The following is a 16,901-nucleotide window of genomic DNA, read 5'->3' as shown; positions in this document are numbered from 1 at the left end:
CACAGCGAAGGATTAACACAGCGAAGGATTAACACAGCGAAGGATTAACACAGCGAAGGGTGAACACAGCGAAGGATTAGCGAAGAGTTAACACAGCGAAGGGTTAACACAGCGAAGGGTTAACACAGCGAAGGGTTAACACAGCGAAGGGTTAACACAGCGAAGGGTTAACACAGCGAAGGGTTAACACAGCGAAGGGTGAACACAGCGAAGAGTTAACACAGCGAAGAGTTAACACAGCGAAGGGTTAACACAGCGAAGGGTTAACACAGCGAAGGGTTAACACAGCGAAGGATTAACACAGCGAAGGATTAACACAGCGAAGGATTAACACAGCGAAGGGTTAACACAGCGAAGGGTTAACACAGCGAAGGGTGAACACAGCGAAGGGTTAACACAGCGAAGGGTTAACACAGCGAAGGATTAACACAGCGAAGGGTTAACACAGCGAAGGGTTAACACAGCGAAGGGTTAACACAGCGAAGGGTTAACACAGCGAAGGGTTAACACAGCGAAGGGTTAACACAGCGAAGGGTTAACACAGCGAAGGGTTAACACAGCGAAGGGTTAACACAGCGAAGGGTTAACACAGCGAAGGGTTAACACCGCGTAAAATCACTGTATGTCCATAAAAGAGGCGTTCAAAGCCGCGCGGCCTGGATCCTTCTGTGATAAATCCAACGCCTTTAATTGCCTTTAATTTATTAGTGTGTTCCAACCTCAGGCTCATTAAACAGAAACATATTGGTCTGCGTCTACGGGAGTTTAACAAGTACAGAACTCCCATTTTCTAAGTAAATTGGAATTTCTTTTTAATTCACTGGTAAACAATGGAATGGAAAGCAGATGTAACGCAGCGAAGTCGAGGCCGTCTTCAAGCTAGCGGAGCCAGAGATGCAGATGGGCCTGGGAATTATTTAAATGTCATTTCAAGGTAATTAAACGTTACAGTTTTGAAGAACGCTTTGAGGTTCAAGCGCTCAGGAAAGGAGTAAAGGGAGATAAAGACACAAGAACAGAGCGGGAACGCTTCCAAGCACATCTGGGTCTCCAGGACCGCATTCTGCAGTTCAGCGCGAGATCCTGAAAAAGATTATTACGGAATTCATAAAATACATGTCGAAGGTTTAGAAATATTACTGGGCAGATTAAAGGCGAACGCTGCAATATAATGTTATAAAGCATGGCTTGAAGACTTGGAGGAAAACACACAGAGACGTTCCTCAGAGAGAGTGTGTCATCTCATCTCATCTAGCAGAGGATCTCGCAGGACTGCATGATATCCCAGAATCCCCTGCTTCACTCTCATAGAGACAGTCTAGCTGTGTCCGACACCGCTCACTCACTCACTCGCTGACTCGCTCGCTCACTCATCCTTATAGTGTGTGGCGTTCGAGTGCACTACATCTGTAGATCCCTATAGTGTGTGGCGTTCGAGTGCACTACATCTGTAGATCCCTATAGTGTGTGGATTTCGAGTGCACTGCATCTGTAGATCCCTATAGTGTGTGGCGTTCGAGTGCACTACATCTGTAGATCCCTATAGTGTGTGGATTTCGAGTGCACTACATCTGTAGATCCCTCTAGTGTGTGGCGTTCGAGTGCACTACATCTGTAGATCCCTATAGTGTGTGGCGTTCGAGTGCACTACATCTGTAGATCCCTATAGTGTGTGGCGTTCGAGTGCACTACATCTGTAGATCCCTATAGTGTGTGGCGTTCGAGTGCACTACATCTGTAGATCCCTATAGTGTGTGGATTTCGAGTGCACTACATCTGTAGATCCCTCTAGTGTGTGGCGTTCGAGTGCACTACATCTGTAGATCCCTATAGTGTGTGGCGTTCGAGTGCACTACATCTGTAGATCCTATAGTGTGTGGATTTCGAGTGCACTACATCTGTAGATCCCTATAGTGTGTGGCGTTCGAGTGCACTACATCTGTAGATCCCTATAGTGTGTGGATTTCGAGTGCACTACATCTGTAGATCCCTCTAGTGTGTGGCGTTCGAGTGCACTACATCTGTAGATCCCTATAGTGTGTGGCGTTCGAGTGCACTACATCTGTAGATCCCTATAGTGTGTGGCGTTCGAGTGCACTACATCTGTAGATCCCAATAGTGTGTGGCGTTCGAGTGCACTGCATCTGTAGATCCCTATAGTGTGTGGCGTTCGAGTGCACTACATCTGTAGATCCCTATAGTGTGTGGCGTTCGAGTGCACTACATCTGTAGATCCCTATAGTGTGTGGCGTTCGAGTGCACTATATCTGTAGATCCCTATAGTGTGTGGCGTTCGAGTGCACTACATCTGTAGATCCCTATAGTGTGTGGCGTTCGAGTGCACTACATCTGTAGATCCCTATAGTGTGTGGCGTTCGAGTGCACTGCATCTGTAGATCCCTATAGTGTGTGGCGTTCGAGTGCACTACATCTGTAGATCCCTATAGTGTGTGGCGTTCGAGTGCACTACATCTGTAGATCCCTATAGTGTGTGGCGTTCGAGTGCACTACATCTGTAGATCCCTATAGTGTGTGGCGTTCGAGTGCACTACATCTGTAGATCCCTATAGTGTGTGGCGTTCGAGTGCACTGCATCTGTAGAGCCCTATAGTGTGTGGCGTTCGAGTGCACTGCATCTGTAGATCCCTATAGTGTGTGGCGTTCGAGTGCACTACATCTGTAGATCCCTATAGTGTGTGGCGTTCGAGTGCACTACATCTGTAGATCCCTATAGTGTGTGGCGTTCGAGTGCACTACATCTGTAGATCCCTCTAGTGTGTGGCGTTCGAGTGCACTACATCTGTAGATCCCTATAGTGTGTGGCGTTCGAGTGCACTACATCTGTAGATCCCTATAGTGTGTGGCGTTCGAGTGCACTACATCTGTAGATCCCTATAGTGTGTGGCGTTCGAGTGCACTGCATCTGTAGATCCCTCTAGTGTGTGGCGTTCGAGTGCACTACATCTGTAGATCCCTCTAGTGTGTGGCGTTCGAGTGCACTATATCTGTAGATCCCTCTAGTGTGTGGCGTTCGAGTGCACTATATCTGTAGATCCCTATAGTGTGTGGCGTTCGAGTGCACTGCATCTGTAGATCCCTCTAGTGTGTGGCGTTCGAGTGCACTACATCTGTAGATCCCTATAGTGTGTGGCGTTCGAGTGCACTACATCTGTAGATCCCTATAGTGTGTGGCGTTCGAGTGCACTACATCTGTAGATCCCTCTAGTGTGTGGCGTTCGAGTGCACTACATCTGTAGATCCCTATAGTGTGTGGCGTTCGAGTGCACTGCATCTGTAGATCCCTCTAGTGTGTGGCGTTCGAGTGCACTACATCTGTAGATCCCTATAGTGTGTGGCGTTCGAGTGCACTATATCTGTAGATCCCTATAGTGTGTGGCGTTCGAGTGCACTATATCTGTAGATCCCTCTAGTGTGTGGCGTTCGAGTGCACTATATCTGTAGATCCCTATAGTGTGTGGCGTTCGAGTGCACTGCATCTGTAGATCCCTATAGTGTGTGGCGTTCGAGTGCACTGCATCTGTAGATCCCTATAGTGTGTGGCGTTCGAGTGCACTGCATCTGTAGATCCCTATAGTGTGTGGCCTTCGAGTGCACTACATCTGTAGATCCCTATAGTGTGTGGCGTTCGAGTGCACTACATCTGTAGATCCCTATAGTGTGTGGCGTTCGAGTGCACTGCATCTGTAGATCCCTCTAGTGTGTGGCGTTCGAGTGCACTACATCTGTAGATCCCTATAGTGTGTGGCGTTCGAGTGCACTACATCTGTAGATCCCTCTAGTGTGTGGCGTTCGAGTGCACTACATCTGTAGATCCCTATAGTGTGTGGCGTTCGAGTGCACTACATCTGTAGATCCCTATAGTGTGTGGCGTTCGAGTGCACTACATCTGTAGATCCCTATAGTGTGTGGCGTTCGAGTGCACTACATCTGTAGATCCCTATAGTGTGTGGCGTTCGAGTGCACTGCATCTGTAGATCCCTATAGTGTGTGGCGTTCGAGTGCACTACATCTGTAGATCCCTATAGTGTGTGGCGTTCGAGTGCACTACATCTGTAGATCCCTATAGTGTGTGGCGTTCGAGTGCACTGCATCTGTAGATCCCTATAGTGTGTGGCGTTCGAGTGCACTACATCTGTAGATCCCTATAGTGTGTGGCGTTCGAGTGCACTGCATCTGTAGATCCCTATAGTGTGTGGCGTTCGAGTGCACTACATCTGTAGATCCCTATAGTGTGTGGCGTTCGAGTGCACTACATCTGTAGAGCCCTATAGTGTGTGGCGTTCGAGTGCACTACATCTGTAGATCCCTATAGTGTGTGGCGTTCGAGTGCACTACATCTGTAGATCCCTATAGTGTGTGGCGTTCGAGTGCACTACATCTGTAGATCCCTATAGTGTGTGGCGTTCGAGTGCACTATATCTGTAGATCCCTATAGTGTGTGGCGTTCGAGTGCACTGCATCTGTAGATCCCTATAGTGTGTGGCGTTCGAGTGCACTACATCTGTAGATCCCTATAGTGTGTGGCGTTCGAGTGCACTGCATCTGTAGATCCCTCTAGTGTGTGGCGTTCGAGTGCACTACATCTGTAGATCCCTATAGTGTGTGGCGTTCGAGTGCACTACATCTGTAGAGCCCTATAGTGTGTGGCGTTCGAGTGCACTACATCTGTAGATCCCTATAGTGTGTGGCGTTCGAGTGCACTGCATCTGTAGATCCCTATAGTGTGTAGCGTTCGAGTGCACTACATCTGTAGATCCCTATAGTGTGTGGCGTTCGAGTGCACTACATCTGTAGAGCCCTATAGTGTGTGGCGTTCGAGTGCACTGCATCTGTAGATCCCTATAGTGTGTGGCGTTCGAGTGCACTACATCTGTAGATCCCTATAGTGTGTGGCGTTCGAGTGCACTACATCTGTAGATCCCTATAGTGTGTGGCGTTCGAGTGCACTACATCTGTAGATCCCTATAGTGTGTGGCGTTCGAGTGCACTACATCTGTAGATCCCTATAGTGTGTGGCGTTCGAGTGCACTACATCTGTAGATCCCTATAGTGTGTGGCGTTCGAGTGCACTACATCTGTAGATCCCTATAGTGTGTGGCGTTCGAGTGCACTACATCTGTAGATCCCTCTAGTGTGTGGCGTTCGAGTGCACTACATCTGTAGATCCCTATAGTGTGTGGCGTTCGAGTGCACTACATCTGTAGATCCCAATAGTGTGTGGCGTTCGAGTGCACTACATCTGTAGATCCCTATAGTGTGTGGCGTTCGAGTGCACTACATCTGTAGATCCCTATAGTGTGTGGCGTTCGAGTGCACTACATCTGTAGATCCCTATAGTGTGTGGCGTTCGAGTGCACTACATCTGTAGATCCCTATAGTGTGTGGCGTTCGAGTGCACTACATCTGTAGATCCCTATAGTGTGTGGCGTTCGAGTGCACTACATCTGTAGATCCCTATAGTGTGTGGCGTTCGAGTGCACTACATCTGTAGATCCCTATAGTGTGTGGCGTTCGAGTGCACTACATCTGTAGATCCCTATAGTGTGTGGCGTTCGAGTGCACTACATCTGTAGATCCCTATAGTGTGTGGCGTTCGAGTGCACTACATCTGTAGATCCCTATAGTGTGTGGCGTTCGAGTGCACTACATCTGTAGATCCCTATAGTGTGTGGCGTTCGAGTGCACTACATCTGTAGATCCCTATAGTGTGTGGCGTTCGAGTGCACTACATCTGTAGATCCCTATAGTGTGTGGCGTTCGAGTGCACTACATCTGTAGATCCCTCTAGTGTGTGGCGTTCGAGTGCACTATATCTGTAGATCCCTCTAGTGTGTGGCGTTCGAGTGCACTATATCTGTAGATCCCTCTAGTGTGTGGCGTTCGAGTGCACTACATCTGTAGATCCCTATAGTGTGTGGCGTTCGAGTGCACTACATCTGTAGATCCCTATAGTGTGTGGCGTTCGAGTGCACTATATCTGTAGATCCCTATAGTGTGTGGCGTTCGAGTGCACTGCATCTGTAGATCCCTATAGTGTGTGGCGTTCGAGTGCACTACATCTGTAGATCCCTATAGTGTGTGGCGTTCGAGTGCACTACATCTGTAGATCCCTATAGTGTGTGGCGTTCGAGTGCACTACATCTGTAGATCCCTATAGTGTGTGGCGTTCGAGTGCACTACATCTGTAGATCCCTATAGTGTGTGGCGTTCGAGTGCACTACATCTGTAGATCCCTATAGTGTGTGGCGTTCGAGTGGACTACATCTGTAGATCCCTATAGTGTGTGGCGTTCGAGTGGACTGCATCTGTAGATCCCTATAGTGTGTGGCGTTCGAGTGCACTACATCTGTAGATCCCTATAGTGTGTGGCGTTCGAGTGCACTGCATCTGTAGATCCCTATAGTGTGTGGCGTTCGAGTGCACTACATCTGTAGATCCCTATAGTGTGTGGCGTTCGAGTGCACTACATCTGTAGATCCCTATAGTGTGTGGCGTTCGAGTGCACTACATCTGTAGATCCCTATAGTGTGTGGCGTTCGAGTGCACTATATCTGTAGATCCCTATAGTGTGTGGCGTTCGAGTGCACTGCATCTGTAGAGCCCTATAGTGTGTGGCGTTTGAGTGCACTACATCTGTAGATCCCTATAGTGTGTGGCGTTCGAGGGCACTACATCTGTAGATCCCTATAGTGTGTGGCGTTCGAGTGCACTACATCTGTAGATCCCTATAGTGTGTGGCGTTCGAGTGCACTACATCTGTAGATCCCTATAGTGTGTGGCGTTCGAGTGCACTACATCCGTAGAGCCCTATAGTGTGTGGCGTTCGAGTGCACTACATCTGTAGATCCCTATAGTGTGTGGCGTTCGAGTGCACTACATCTGTAGATCCCTATAGTGTGTGGCGTTCGAGTGCACTACATCTGTAGATCCCTATAGTGTGTGGCGTTCGAGTGCACTACATCTGTAGATCCCTATAGTGTGTGGCGTTCGAGTGCACTACATCTGTAGATCCCAATAGTGTGTGGCGTTCGAGTGCACTACATCTGTAGATGCCTATAGTGTGTGGCGTTCGAGTGCACTACATCCGTAGAGCCCTATAGTGTGTGGCGTTCGAGTGCACTACATCTGTAGATCCCTATAGTGTGTGGCGTTCGAGTGCACTACATCTGTAGATCCCTATAGTGTGTGGCGTTCGAGTGCACTACATCCGTAGAGCCCTATAGTGTGTGGCGTTCGAGTGCACTACATCCGTAGAGCCCTATAGTGTGTGGCGTTCGAGTGCACTACATCTGTAGATCCCTATAGTGTGTGGCGTTCGAGTGCACTACATCTGTAGATCCCTATAGTGTGTGGCGTTCGAGTGCACTACATCTGTAGATCCCTATAGTGTGTGGCGTTCGAGTGCACTACATCTGTAGATCCCTCTAGTGTGTGGCGTTCGAGTGCACTACATCTGTAGATCCCTCTAGTGTGTGGCGTTCGAGTGCACTATATCTGTAGATCCCTCTAGTGTGTGGCGTTCGAGTGCACTACATCTGTAGATCCCTCTAGTGTGTGGTGTTCGAGTGCACTATATCTGTAGATCCCTCTAGTGTGTGGCGTTCGAGTGCACTACATCTGTAGATCCCTCTAGTGTGTGGCGTTCGAGTGCACTATATCTGTAGATCCCTCTAGTGTGTGGCGTTCGAGTGCACTACATCTGTAGATCCCTCTAGTGTGTGGTGTTCGAGTGCACTATATCTGTAGATCCCTCTAGTGTGTGGCGTTCGAGTGCACTACATCTGTAGATCCCTATAGTGTGTGGCGTTCGAGTGCACTATATCTGTAGATCCCTATAGTGTGTGGCGTTCGAGTGCACTGCATCTGTAGATCCCTATAGTGTGTGGCGTTCGAGTGCACTATATCTGTAGATCCCTATAGTGTGTGGCGTTCGAGTGCACTATATCTGTAGATCCCTCTAGTGTGTGGCGTTCGAGTGCACTATATCTGTAGATCCCTATAGTGTGTGGCCTTCGAGTGCACTACATCTGTAGATCCCTATAGTGTGTGGCGTTCGAGTGCACTACATCTGTAGATCCCTATAGTGTGTGGCGTTCGAGTGCACTACATCTGTAGATCCCTATAGTGTGTGGCGTTCGAGTGCACTACATCTGTAGATCCCTATAGTGTGTGGCGTTCGAGTGCACTATATCTGTAGATCCCTATAGTGTGTGGCGTTCGAGTGCACTATATCTGTAGATCCCTCTAGTGTGTGGCGTTCGAGTGCACTATATCTGTAGATCCCTATAGTGTGTGGCCTTCGAGTGCACTACATCTGTAGATCCCTATAGTGTGTGGCGTTCGAGTGCACTACATCTGTAGATCCCTATAGTGTGTGGCGTTCGAGTGCACTACATCTGTAGATCCCTATAGTGTGTGGCGTTCGAGTGCACTACATCTGTAGATCCCTCTAGTGTGTGGCGTTCGAGTGCACTACATCTGTAGATCCCTATAGTGTGTGGCGTTCGAGGGCACTACATCTGTAGATCCCTATAGTGTGTGGCGTTCGAGTGCACTACATCTGTAGATCCCTATAGTGTGTGGCGTTCGAGGGCACTACATCTGTAGATCCCTATAGTGTGTGGCGTTCGAGTGCACTGCATCTGTAGATCCCTATAGTGTGTGGCGTTCGAGTGCACTGCATCTGTAGATCCCTATAGTGTGTGGCGTTCGAGTGCACTGCATCTGTAGATCCCTATAGTGTGTGGCGTTCGAGTGCACTACATCTGTAGATCCCTATAGTGTGTGGCGTTCGAGGGCACTACATCTGTAGATCCCTCTAGTGTGTGGCGTTCGAGTGCACTACATCTGTAGATCCCTATAGTGTGTGGCGTTCGAGGGCACTACATCTGTAGATCCCTATAGTGTGTGGCGTTCGAGTGCACTGCATCTGTAGATCCCTATAGTGTGTGGCGTTCGAGTGCACTGCATCTGTAGATCCCTATAGTGTGTGGCGTTCGAGTGCACTACATCTGTAGATCCCTATAGTGTGTGGCGTTCGAGTGCACTGCATCTGTAGATCCCTATAGTGTGTGGCGTTCGAGTGCACTACATCTGTAGATCCCTCTAGTGTGTGGCGTTCGGGTGCACTACATCTGTAGATCCCTATAGTGTGTGGCGTTCGAGTGCACTACATCTGTAGATCCCTATAGTGTGTGGCGTTCGAGTGCACTATATCTGTAGATCCCTCTAGTGTGTGGCGTTCGAGTGCACTGCATCTGTAGATCCCTCTAGTGTGTGGCGTTCGAGTGCACTACATCTGTAGATCCCTATAGTGTGTGGCGTTCGAGTGCACTACATCTGTAGATCCCTCTAGTGTGTGGCGTTCGAGTGCACTACATCTGTAGATCCCTATAGTGTGTGGCGTTCGAGTGCACTACATCTGTAGATCCCTCTAGTGTGTGGCGTTCGAGTGCACTACATCTGTAGATCCCTCTAGTGTGTGGCGTTCGAGTGCACTACATCTGTAGATCCCTATAGTGTGTGGCGTTCGAGTGCACTACATCTGTAGATCCCTCTAGTGTGTGGCGTTCGAGTGCACTACATCTGTAGATCCCTATAGTGTGTGGCGTTCGAGTGCACTACATCTGTAGATCCCTCTAGTGTGTGGCGTTCGAGTGCACTACATCTGTAGATCCCTCTAGTGTGTGGCGTTCGAGTGCACTATATCTGTAGATCCCTATAGTGTGTGGCGTTCGAGTGCACTATATCTGTAGATCCCTCTAGTGTGTGGTGTTCGAGTGCACTATATCTGTAGATCCCTCTAGTGTGTGGCGTTCGAGTGCACTACATCTGTAGATCCCTATAGTGTGTGGCGTTCGAGTGCACTACATCTGTAGAGCCCTATAGTGTGTGGCGTTCGAGTGCACTACATCTGTAGATCCCTATAGTGTGTGGTGTTCGAGTGCACTACATCTGTAGATCCCTATAGTGTGTGGCGTTCGAGTGCACTACATCTGTAGATCCCTATAGTGTGTGGCGTTCGAGTGCACTACATCTGTAGATCCCTATAGTGTGTGGCGTTCGAGTGCACTACATCTGTAGATCCCTATAGTGTGTGGCGTTCGAGTGCACTACATCTGTAGATCCCTATAGTGTGTGGCGTTCGAGTGCACTACATCTGTAGATCCCTATAGTGTGTGGCGTTCGAGTGCACTACATCTGTAGATCCCTCTAGTGTGTGGCGTTCGAGTGCACTACATCTGTAGATCCCTATAGTGTGTGGCGTTCGAGTGCACTACATCTGTAGATCCCTATAGTGTGTGGCGTTCGAGTGCACTACATCTGTAGATCCCTATAGTGTGTGGCGTTCGAGTGCACTACATCTGTAGATCCCTATAGTGTGTGGCGTTCGAGTGCACTGCATCTGTAGATCCCTATAGTGTGTGGCGTTCGAGTGCACTGCATCTGTAGATCCCTATAGTGTGTGGCGTTCGAGTGCACTACATCTGTAGATCCCTCTAGTGTGTGGCGTTCGAGTGCACTATATCTGTAGATCCCTATAGTGTGTGGCGTTCGAGTGCACTATATCTGTAGATCCCTATAGTGTGTGGCGTTCGAGGGCACTACATCTGTAGATCCCTATAGTGTGTGGCGTTCGAGGGCACTACATCTGTAGATCCCTATAGTGTGTGGCGTTCGAGGGCACTATATCTGTAGATCCCTATAGTGTGTGGCGTTCGAGTGCACTATATCTGTAGATCCCTATAGTGTGTGGCGTTCGAGGGCACTACATCTGTAGATCCCTATAGTGTGTGGCGTTCGAGTGCACTACATCTGTAGATCCCTATAGTGTGTGGCGTTCGAGGGCACTACATCTGTAGATCCCTATAGTGTGTGGCGTTCGAGTGCACTGCATCTGTAGATCCCTATAGTGTGTGGCGTTCGAGTGCACTACATCTGTAGATCCCTATAGTGTGTGGCGTTCGAGTGCACTACATCTGTAGATCCCTATAGTGTGTGGCGTTCGAGTGCACTGCATCTGTAGATCCCTCTAGTGTGTGGCGTTCGAGTGCACTGCATCTGTAGATCCCTATAGTGTGTGGCGTTCGAGTGCACTACATCTGTAGATCCCTCTAGTGTGTGGCGTTCGAGTGCACTGCATCTGTAGATCCCTATAGTGTGTGGCGTTCGGGTGCACTACATCTGTAGATCCCTATAGTGTGTGGCGTTCGAGTGCACTACATCTGTAGATCCCTCTAGTGTGTGGCGTTCGAGTGCACTGCATCTGTAGATCCCTCTAGTGTGTGGCGTTCGAGTGCACTACATCTGTAGATCCCTATAGTGTGTGGCGTTCGAGTGCACTGCATCTGTAGATCCCTATAGTGTGTGGCGTTCGAGTGCACTACATCTGTAGATCCCTATAGTGTGTGGCGTTCGAGTGCACTGCATCTGTAGATCCCTATAGTGTGTGGCGTTCGAGTGCACTGCATCTGTAGATCCCTATAGTGTGTGGCGTTCGAGTGCACTACATCTGTAGATCCCTATAGTGTGTGGCGTTCGAGTGCACTGCATCTGTAGATCCCTATAGTGTGTGGCGTTCGGGTGCACTACATCTGTAGATCCCTATAGTGTGTGGCGTTCGAGTGCACTACATCTGTAGATCCCTCTAGTGTGTGGCGTTCGAGTGCACTGCATCTGTAGATCCCTCTAGTGTGTGGCGTTCGAGTGCACTACATCTGTAGATCCCTATAGTGTGTGGCGTTCGAGTGCACTGCATCTGTAGATCCCTATAGTGTGTGGCGTTCGAGTGCACTACATCTGTAGATCCCTATAGTGTGTGGCGTTCGAGTGCACTACATCTGTAGATCCCTATAGTGTGTGGCGTTCGAGTGCACTACATCTGTAGATCCCTATAGTGTGTGGCGTTCGAGTGCACTACATCTGTAGATCCCTATAGTGTGTGGCGTTCGAGTGCACTGCATCTGTAGATCCCTATAGTGTGTGGCGTTCGAGTGCACTGCATCTGTAGATCCCTATAGTGTGTGGCGTTCGAGGGCACTACATCTGTAGATCCCTATAGTGTGTGGCGTTCGAGTGCACTGCATCTGTAGATCCCTATAGTGTGTGGCGTTCGAGTGGACTACATCTGTAGATCCCTATAGTGTGTGGCGTTCGAGTGCACTACATCTGTAGATCCCTATAGTGTGTGGCGTTCGAGTGCACTACATCTGTAGATCCCTCTAGTGTGTGGCGTTCGAGTGCACTATATCTGTAGATCCCTCTAGTGTGTGGCGTTCGAGTGCACTACATCTGTAGATCCCTCTAGTGTGTGGCGTTCGAGTGCACTACATCTGTAGATCCCTATAGTGTGTGGCGTTCGAGTGCACTGCATCTGTAGATCCCTATAGTGTGTGGCGTTCGGGTGCACTGCATCTGTAGATCCCTATAGTGTGTGGCGTTCGAGTGCACTGCATCTGTAGATCCCTATAGTGTGTGGCGTTCGGGTGCACTACATCTGTAGATCCCTATAGTGTGTGGCGTTCGAGTGCACTGCATCTGTAGATCCCTATAGTGTGTGGCGTTCGAGTGCACTGCATCTGTAGATCCCTATAGTGTGTGGCGTTCGGGTGCACTACATCTGTAGATCCCTATAGTGTGTGGCGTTCGAGTGCACTACATCTGTAGATCCCTATAGTGTGTGGCGTTCGAGTGCACTACATCTGTAGATCCCTCTAGTGTGTGGCGTTCGAGTGCACTATATCTGTAGATCCCTATAGTGTGTGGCGTTCGAGTGCACTACATCTGTAGATCCCTCTAGTGTGTGGCGTTCGAGTGCACTACATCTGTAGATCCCTCTAGTGTGTGGCGTTCGAGTGCACTACATCTGTAGATCCCTATAGTGTGTGGCGTTCGAGTGCACTGCATCTGTAGATCCCTATAGTGTGTGGCGTTCGAGTGCACTACATCTGTAGATCCCTATAGTGTGTGGCGTTCGAGTGCACTACATCTGTAGGCAGTGAACGTCATGAAGACACGGCTTCGCCACACGTACTGATAAAACTCCTTTATCTTACACGTTACTTACTTTAGAAAATAATATTAACAACAATAACCATCATAATGACTTTATTTTGTAGTGATATATTCCTCCGTGCCAGCTTTGTAGTTTCATCGACTGCAGTCGACTCGGATGACGAGGTCGTTAGCGTTATGATTATTACATGTGAATGAATGCGCTTCCCACAGAAGATTAACGAACATTTTTAAATCATCCACCACATCATCATATGCCTAAATAATATATTTTCAGAATAAAAATAATATAATTTACCTTATTAATATCATTTCATTTAAATTTAAAATTCATCTATATAATATTGTCTCTACATTTTAATGTTTTATTCGAGTAATGATTAATAAAAAAAGGTTAAAACTAGTGTGAAGTAAATGTTAGAGCAGAAATAAGAAAGCTGTCAGTAATCTCCTGTTTAAACTCGCGCTCAGTCCTCTCGCATTGCATTGTGGGAAATAGTGCTTCAGCAAGTGTACATCGAATGTACACTCGAATTCAGAGAGGATTGTGGGTAAAAGTAGTGAACGAATGTAGGGCATGATGTCGTTCACCACTACGAACAGTCCGACACCGATATAGTGTACAGGGAGCGGTTCTGACACTACACACACGTGAGGATCCGTACACAAACACAGACATCGAGTTCCTCCACACACTCAGCGGGGATGCGTACCATTCTGTCATCAGTTACTCTCTCATGTTGATCTGAACTCTGTGTCTTCAGTGGAACACAAGAAGATATTCTGAAGAACGTTGAGAACCAAACAACACTGACCTTCATGATATGGACAAAAACACTACGCCATTTCTCAGAATATCTTCTTTTGTGTTTGACTGAAGAAAGAAAGTCACAGCGGTTTGGACGACGCGATGGAGAGTGCTTGTGGACAGAAGGACCTCGTGTGGATGAAGTGCTGTGCAACGACTACTAAGTCCAAAATAAGCGCTTGTGTTTACACAGAGCCGCCTTACAGAGATAACAGGAACATAAGAGTTTGTGTCCAGGAGAGAATAGCGTCACAGTGCAGCTTAAGTGAGTTCAGTGATGCTTCATTTCTGTTGTAAAAAAAATTATTAAAATGAGTTCATATATACTGTATATATAGCCGCTCTGGAGAAAACCGTGATGTCATCGTCCAGCTCAGTTCAGTTCTCATATAATGCTGTCAGTGCAGGAGATCAATAATATTGCTGGATATTAAATGAAATGTCCCCAACTAAGCAAGCCAAGCCAATGGCAACAAAGGTGGAAAAAGACGACAGTGTCTGTGTATAATTCTGTGTGTACTGTGTAGAATTACTTTGTATATATAATACACATACATGCATGTATATATTTAAGAAAAAATTGTTATTTATAATTTCTTGTGATGTTCATTGATGTTTATTTGCTGCTGTAACTAGTAGTAAAGAGGAAGAGATGATCGGTTCATCTGTCACACACACACACACACATTCACTGACTGAATTATCAGAATGAAGGTTAAATGTTCTGAGCGCAGCTCTACATCTCCTTACAGTCACTGTGGGTGGATATAAAGAATCCCTGCGTTAATAAAGCTCTGGAGGACTGAGCGTCTCCGTGTTACACACACACACACACACACTTCAGCTCAATAATGCTGATTTACTGCCAAAGCACGACGAGTCTGGATCCTCTCAAGCCTTCGGTCTCCTCGACCTTCACATCTTATGGAGGATTTAGTGTAAAGACGTTCAACACACTGACACACACACACACTCTCTCTCTCACACACACACTCTTACTCTCACACACACACACAGACACAGGTGTATATAGGCGTCTCACTCACCCCATCATGATCAGGTCTCATCTGTGTGTGTGTGTGTGTGTGTGTCTCACCGGGGTTGGGTGAGTGGGAGCTGTAGTGAGATCTGGAGGAGATCAGGAGACAGGAGAGATGTGTGTGTGTGTGTGTGTGTATGTGTGTGTGTGTGTGTGTGTGTGTGCGTGTGTGCGTGTGTGTGTGCGTGTGTGTGTGTGTGCGTGTGTGTGTGCGCGTCTCACCGGGGTTGGGTGAGTGCTCCTGCTGAGGGAGCTGTAGTGAGATCTGCAGGAGATCAGGAGACAGGAGAGACGCAGGTTTACGGCTCCCGATCAGCCAGTGTCTCGTGTGAAGATCTGTGGTGTCAGACGGACCCTGAACCAGTGGAACCAGCTGCTCCTTCTGGCCTTCACACACACCTGCACACACACACACACACAGTAAAACATTAATAACCCTGTCTAAACATATTTTGCACAACGAACATTCATCTGTTATATTCAACATGTTAAAGGGTTAAAGGCAGTGCCGGGGGGTGGGGGTGGGGGGGAGGGGGGGGTAGCGTACTCTTTAATTATTTACTAGCTTTTATCACTGGGAATGACACGTGTAAAATCTAAATCTCTGTCCATCATTTTGCGAGCAATTGTTGATCAAGAACATTTTCGCACAATATTGGAAATATTTACATTTTAAATCATGAAGGCGAGCCAGTGGATATCACACAAGCAAACTTTGCTCTTGAGTTATACTGGTGGAAAGACTCAAACCCCAGTCAATAATTCACTACAGAAAGTGAAATTATAAAAACATTACGCTGCATTAACGGTTCATATACGCATGATGTAGTCAGCCGGATCCGGGCCGTATCCAGATCAGATGGAGGACCTGCGCCTAGACACGACCACAACGCATGATGTAGTCAGCCGGATCCGGGCCGCATCCAGATCAGATGGAGGACCTGCGCCTAGACACGACCACAACGCATGATGTAGTCAGCCGGATCCGGGCCGTATCCAGATCAGATGGAGGACCTGCGCCTAGACACGACCACAACACACGATGTAGTCAGCCGGATCCGGGCCGAATCCAGATCAGATGGAGGACCTGCGCCTAGACACGACCACAACGCATGATGTAGTCAGCCGGATCCGGGCCGTATCCAGATCAGATGGAGGACCTGCGCCTAGACACGACCACAACACACGATGTAGTCAGCCGGATCCGGGCCGTATCCAGATCAGATGGAGGACCTGCGCCTAGACACGACCACAACGCATGATGTAGTCAGCCGGATCCGGGCCGTATCCAGATCAGATGGAGGACCTGCGCCTAGACACGACCACAACACACGATGTAGTCAGCCGGATCCGGGCCGTATCCAGATCAGATGGAGGACCTGCGCCTAGACACGACCACAACACACGATGTAGTCAGCCGGATCCGGGCCGTATCCAGATCAGATGATGGAGGACCTGCGCCTAGACACGACCACAACGCATGATGTAGTCAGCCGGATCCGGGCCGGATCCAGATCAGATGGAGGACCTGCGCCTAGACACGACCACAACGCATGATGTAGTCAGCCGGATCCGGGCCGTATCCAGATCAGATGGAGGACCTGCGCCTAGACACGACCACAACGCATGATGTAGTCAGCCGGATCCGGGCCGTATCCAGATCAGATGGAGGACCTGCGCCTAGACACGACCACAACACATGATGTAGTCAGCCGGATCCGGGCCGTATCCAGATCAGATGGAGGACCTGCGCCTAGACACGACCACAACGCATTATGTAGTCAGCCGGATCCGGGCCGTATCCAGATCAGATGATGGAGGACCTGTGCCTAGACACGACCACAACACATGATGTAGTCAGCCGGATCCGGGCCGCATCCAGATCAGATGGAGGACCTGCGCCTAGACACGACCACAACGCATTATGTAGTCAGCCGGATCCGGGCCGTATCCAGATCAGATGATGGAGGACCTGTGCCTAGACACGACCACAACGCATGATGTACTCAGCCGGATCCG

General features: G+C 48.7%; 1 protein-coding gene across 2 annotated transcripts in view; it reads right to left on the bottom strand.

The window, feature by feature from the left end:
* Positions 1-716: 716 nt before the first annotated feature.
* LOC130079876 (intermembrane lipid transfer protein VPS13B-like) overlaps positions 717-16,901 on the bottom strand; it is a 48,853-nt gene continuing 32,668 nt past the window's right edge. Inside the window, exons 7-8 of one of the 2 annotated variants that reach the window (XM_056245113.1) lie at positions 15,105-15,281; positions 717-1,083 (exon numbers count right to left, since the gene is read on the bottom strand). In XM_056245113.1, coding sequence (XP_056101088.1) covers positions 914-1,083; positions 15,105-15,281 — 347 coding nt within the window. In that variant the 3' untranslated portion in view covers positions 717-913. The remainder of the gene's footprint in view (positions 1,084-15,104; positions 15,282-16,901) is intronic. The other variant, XM_056245114.1, reaches the window with a different exon arrangement.

This window comes from Rhinichthys klamathensis, unplaced genomic scaffold (assembly GCF_029890125.1).
Source record: "Rhinichthys klamathensis goyatoka isolate OS25496 unplaced genomic scaffold, OSU_Roscu_1.1 h1tg001392l_1, whole genome shotgun sequence".
NCBI classification, from domain to species: Eukaryota; Metazoa; Chordata; class Actinopteri; order Cypriniformes; family Leuciscidae; genus Rhinichthys; species Rhinichthys klamathensis.
This window is presented reverse-complemented; position numbering and strand designations above follow the sequence as displayed.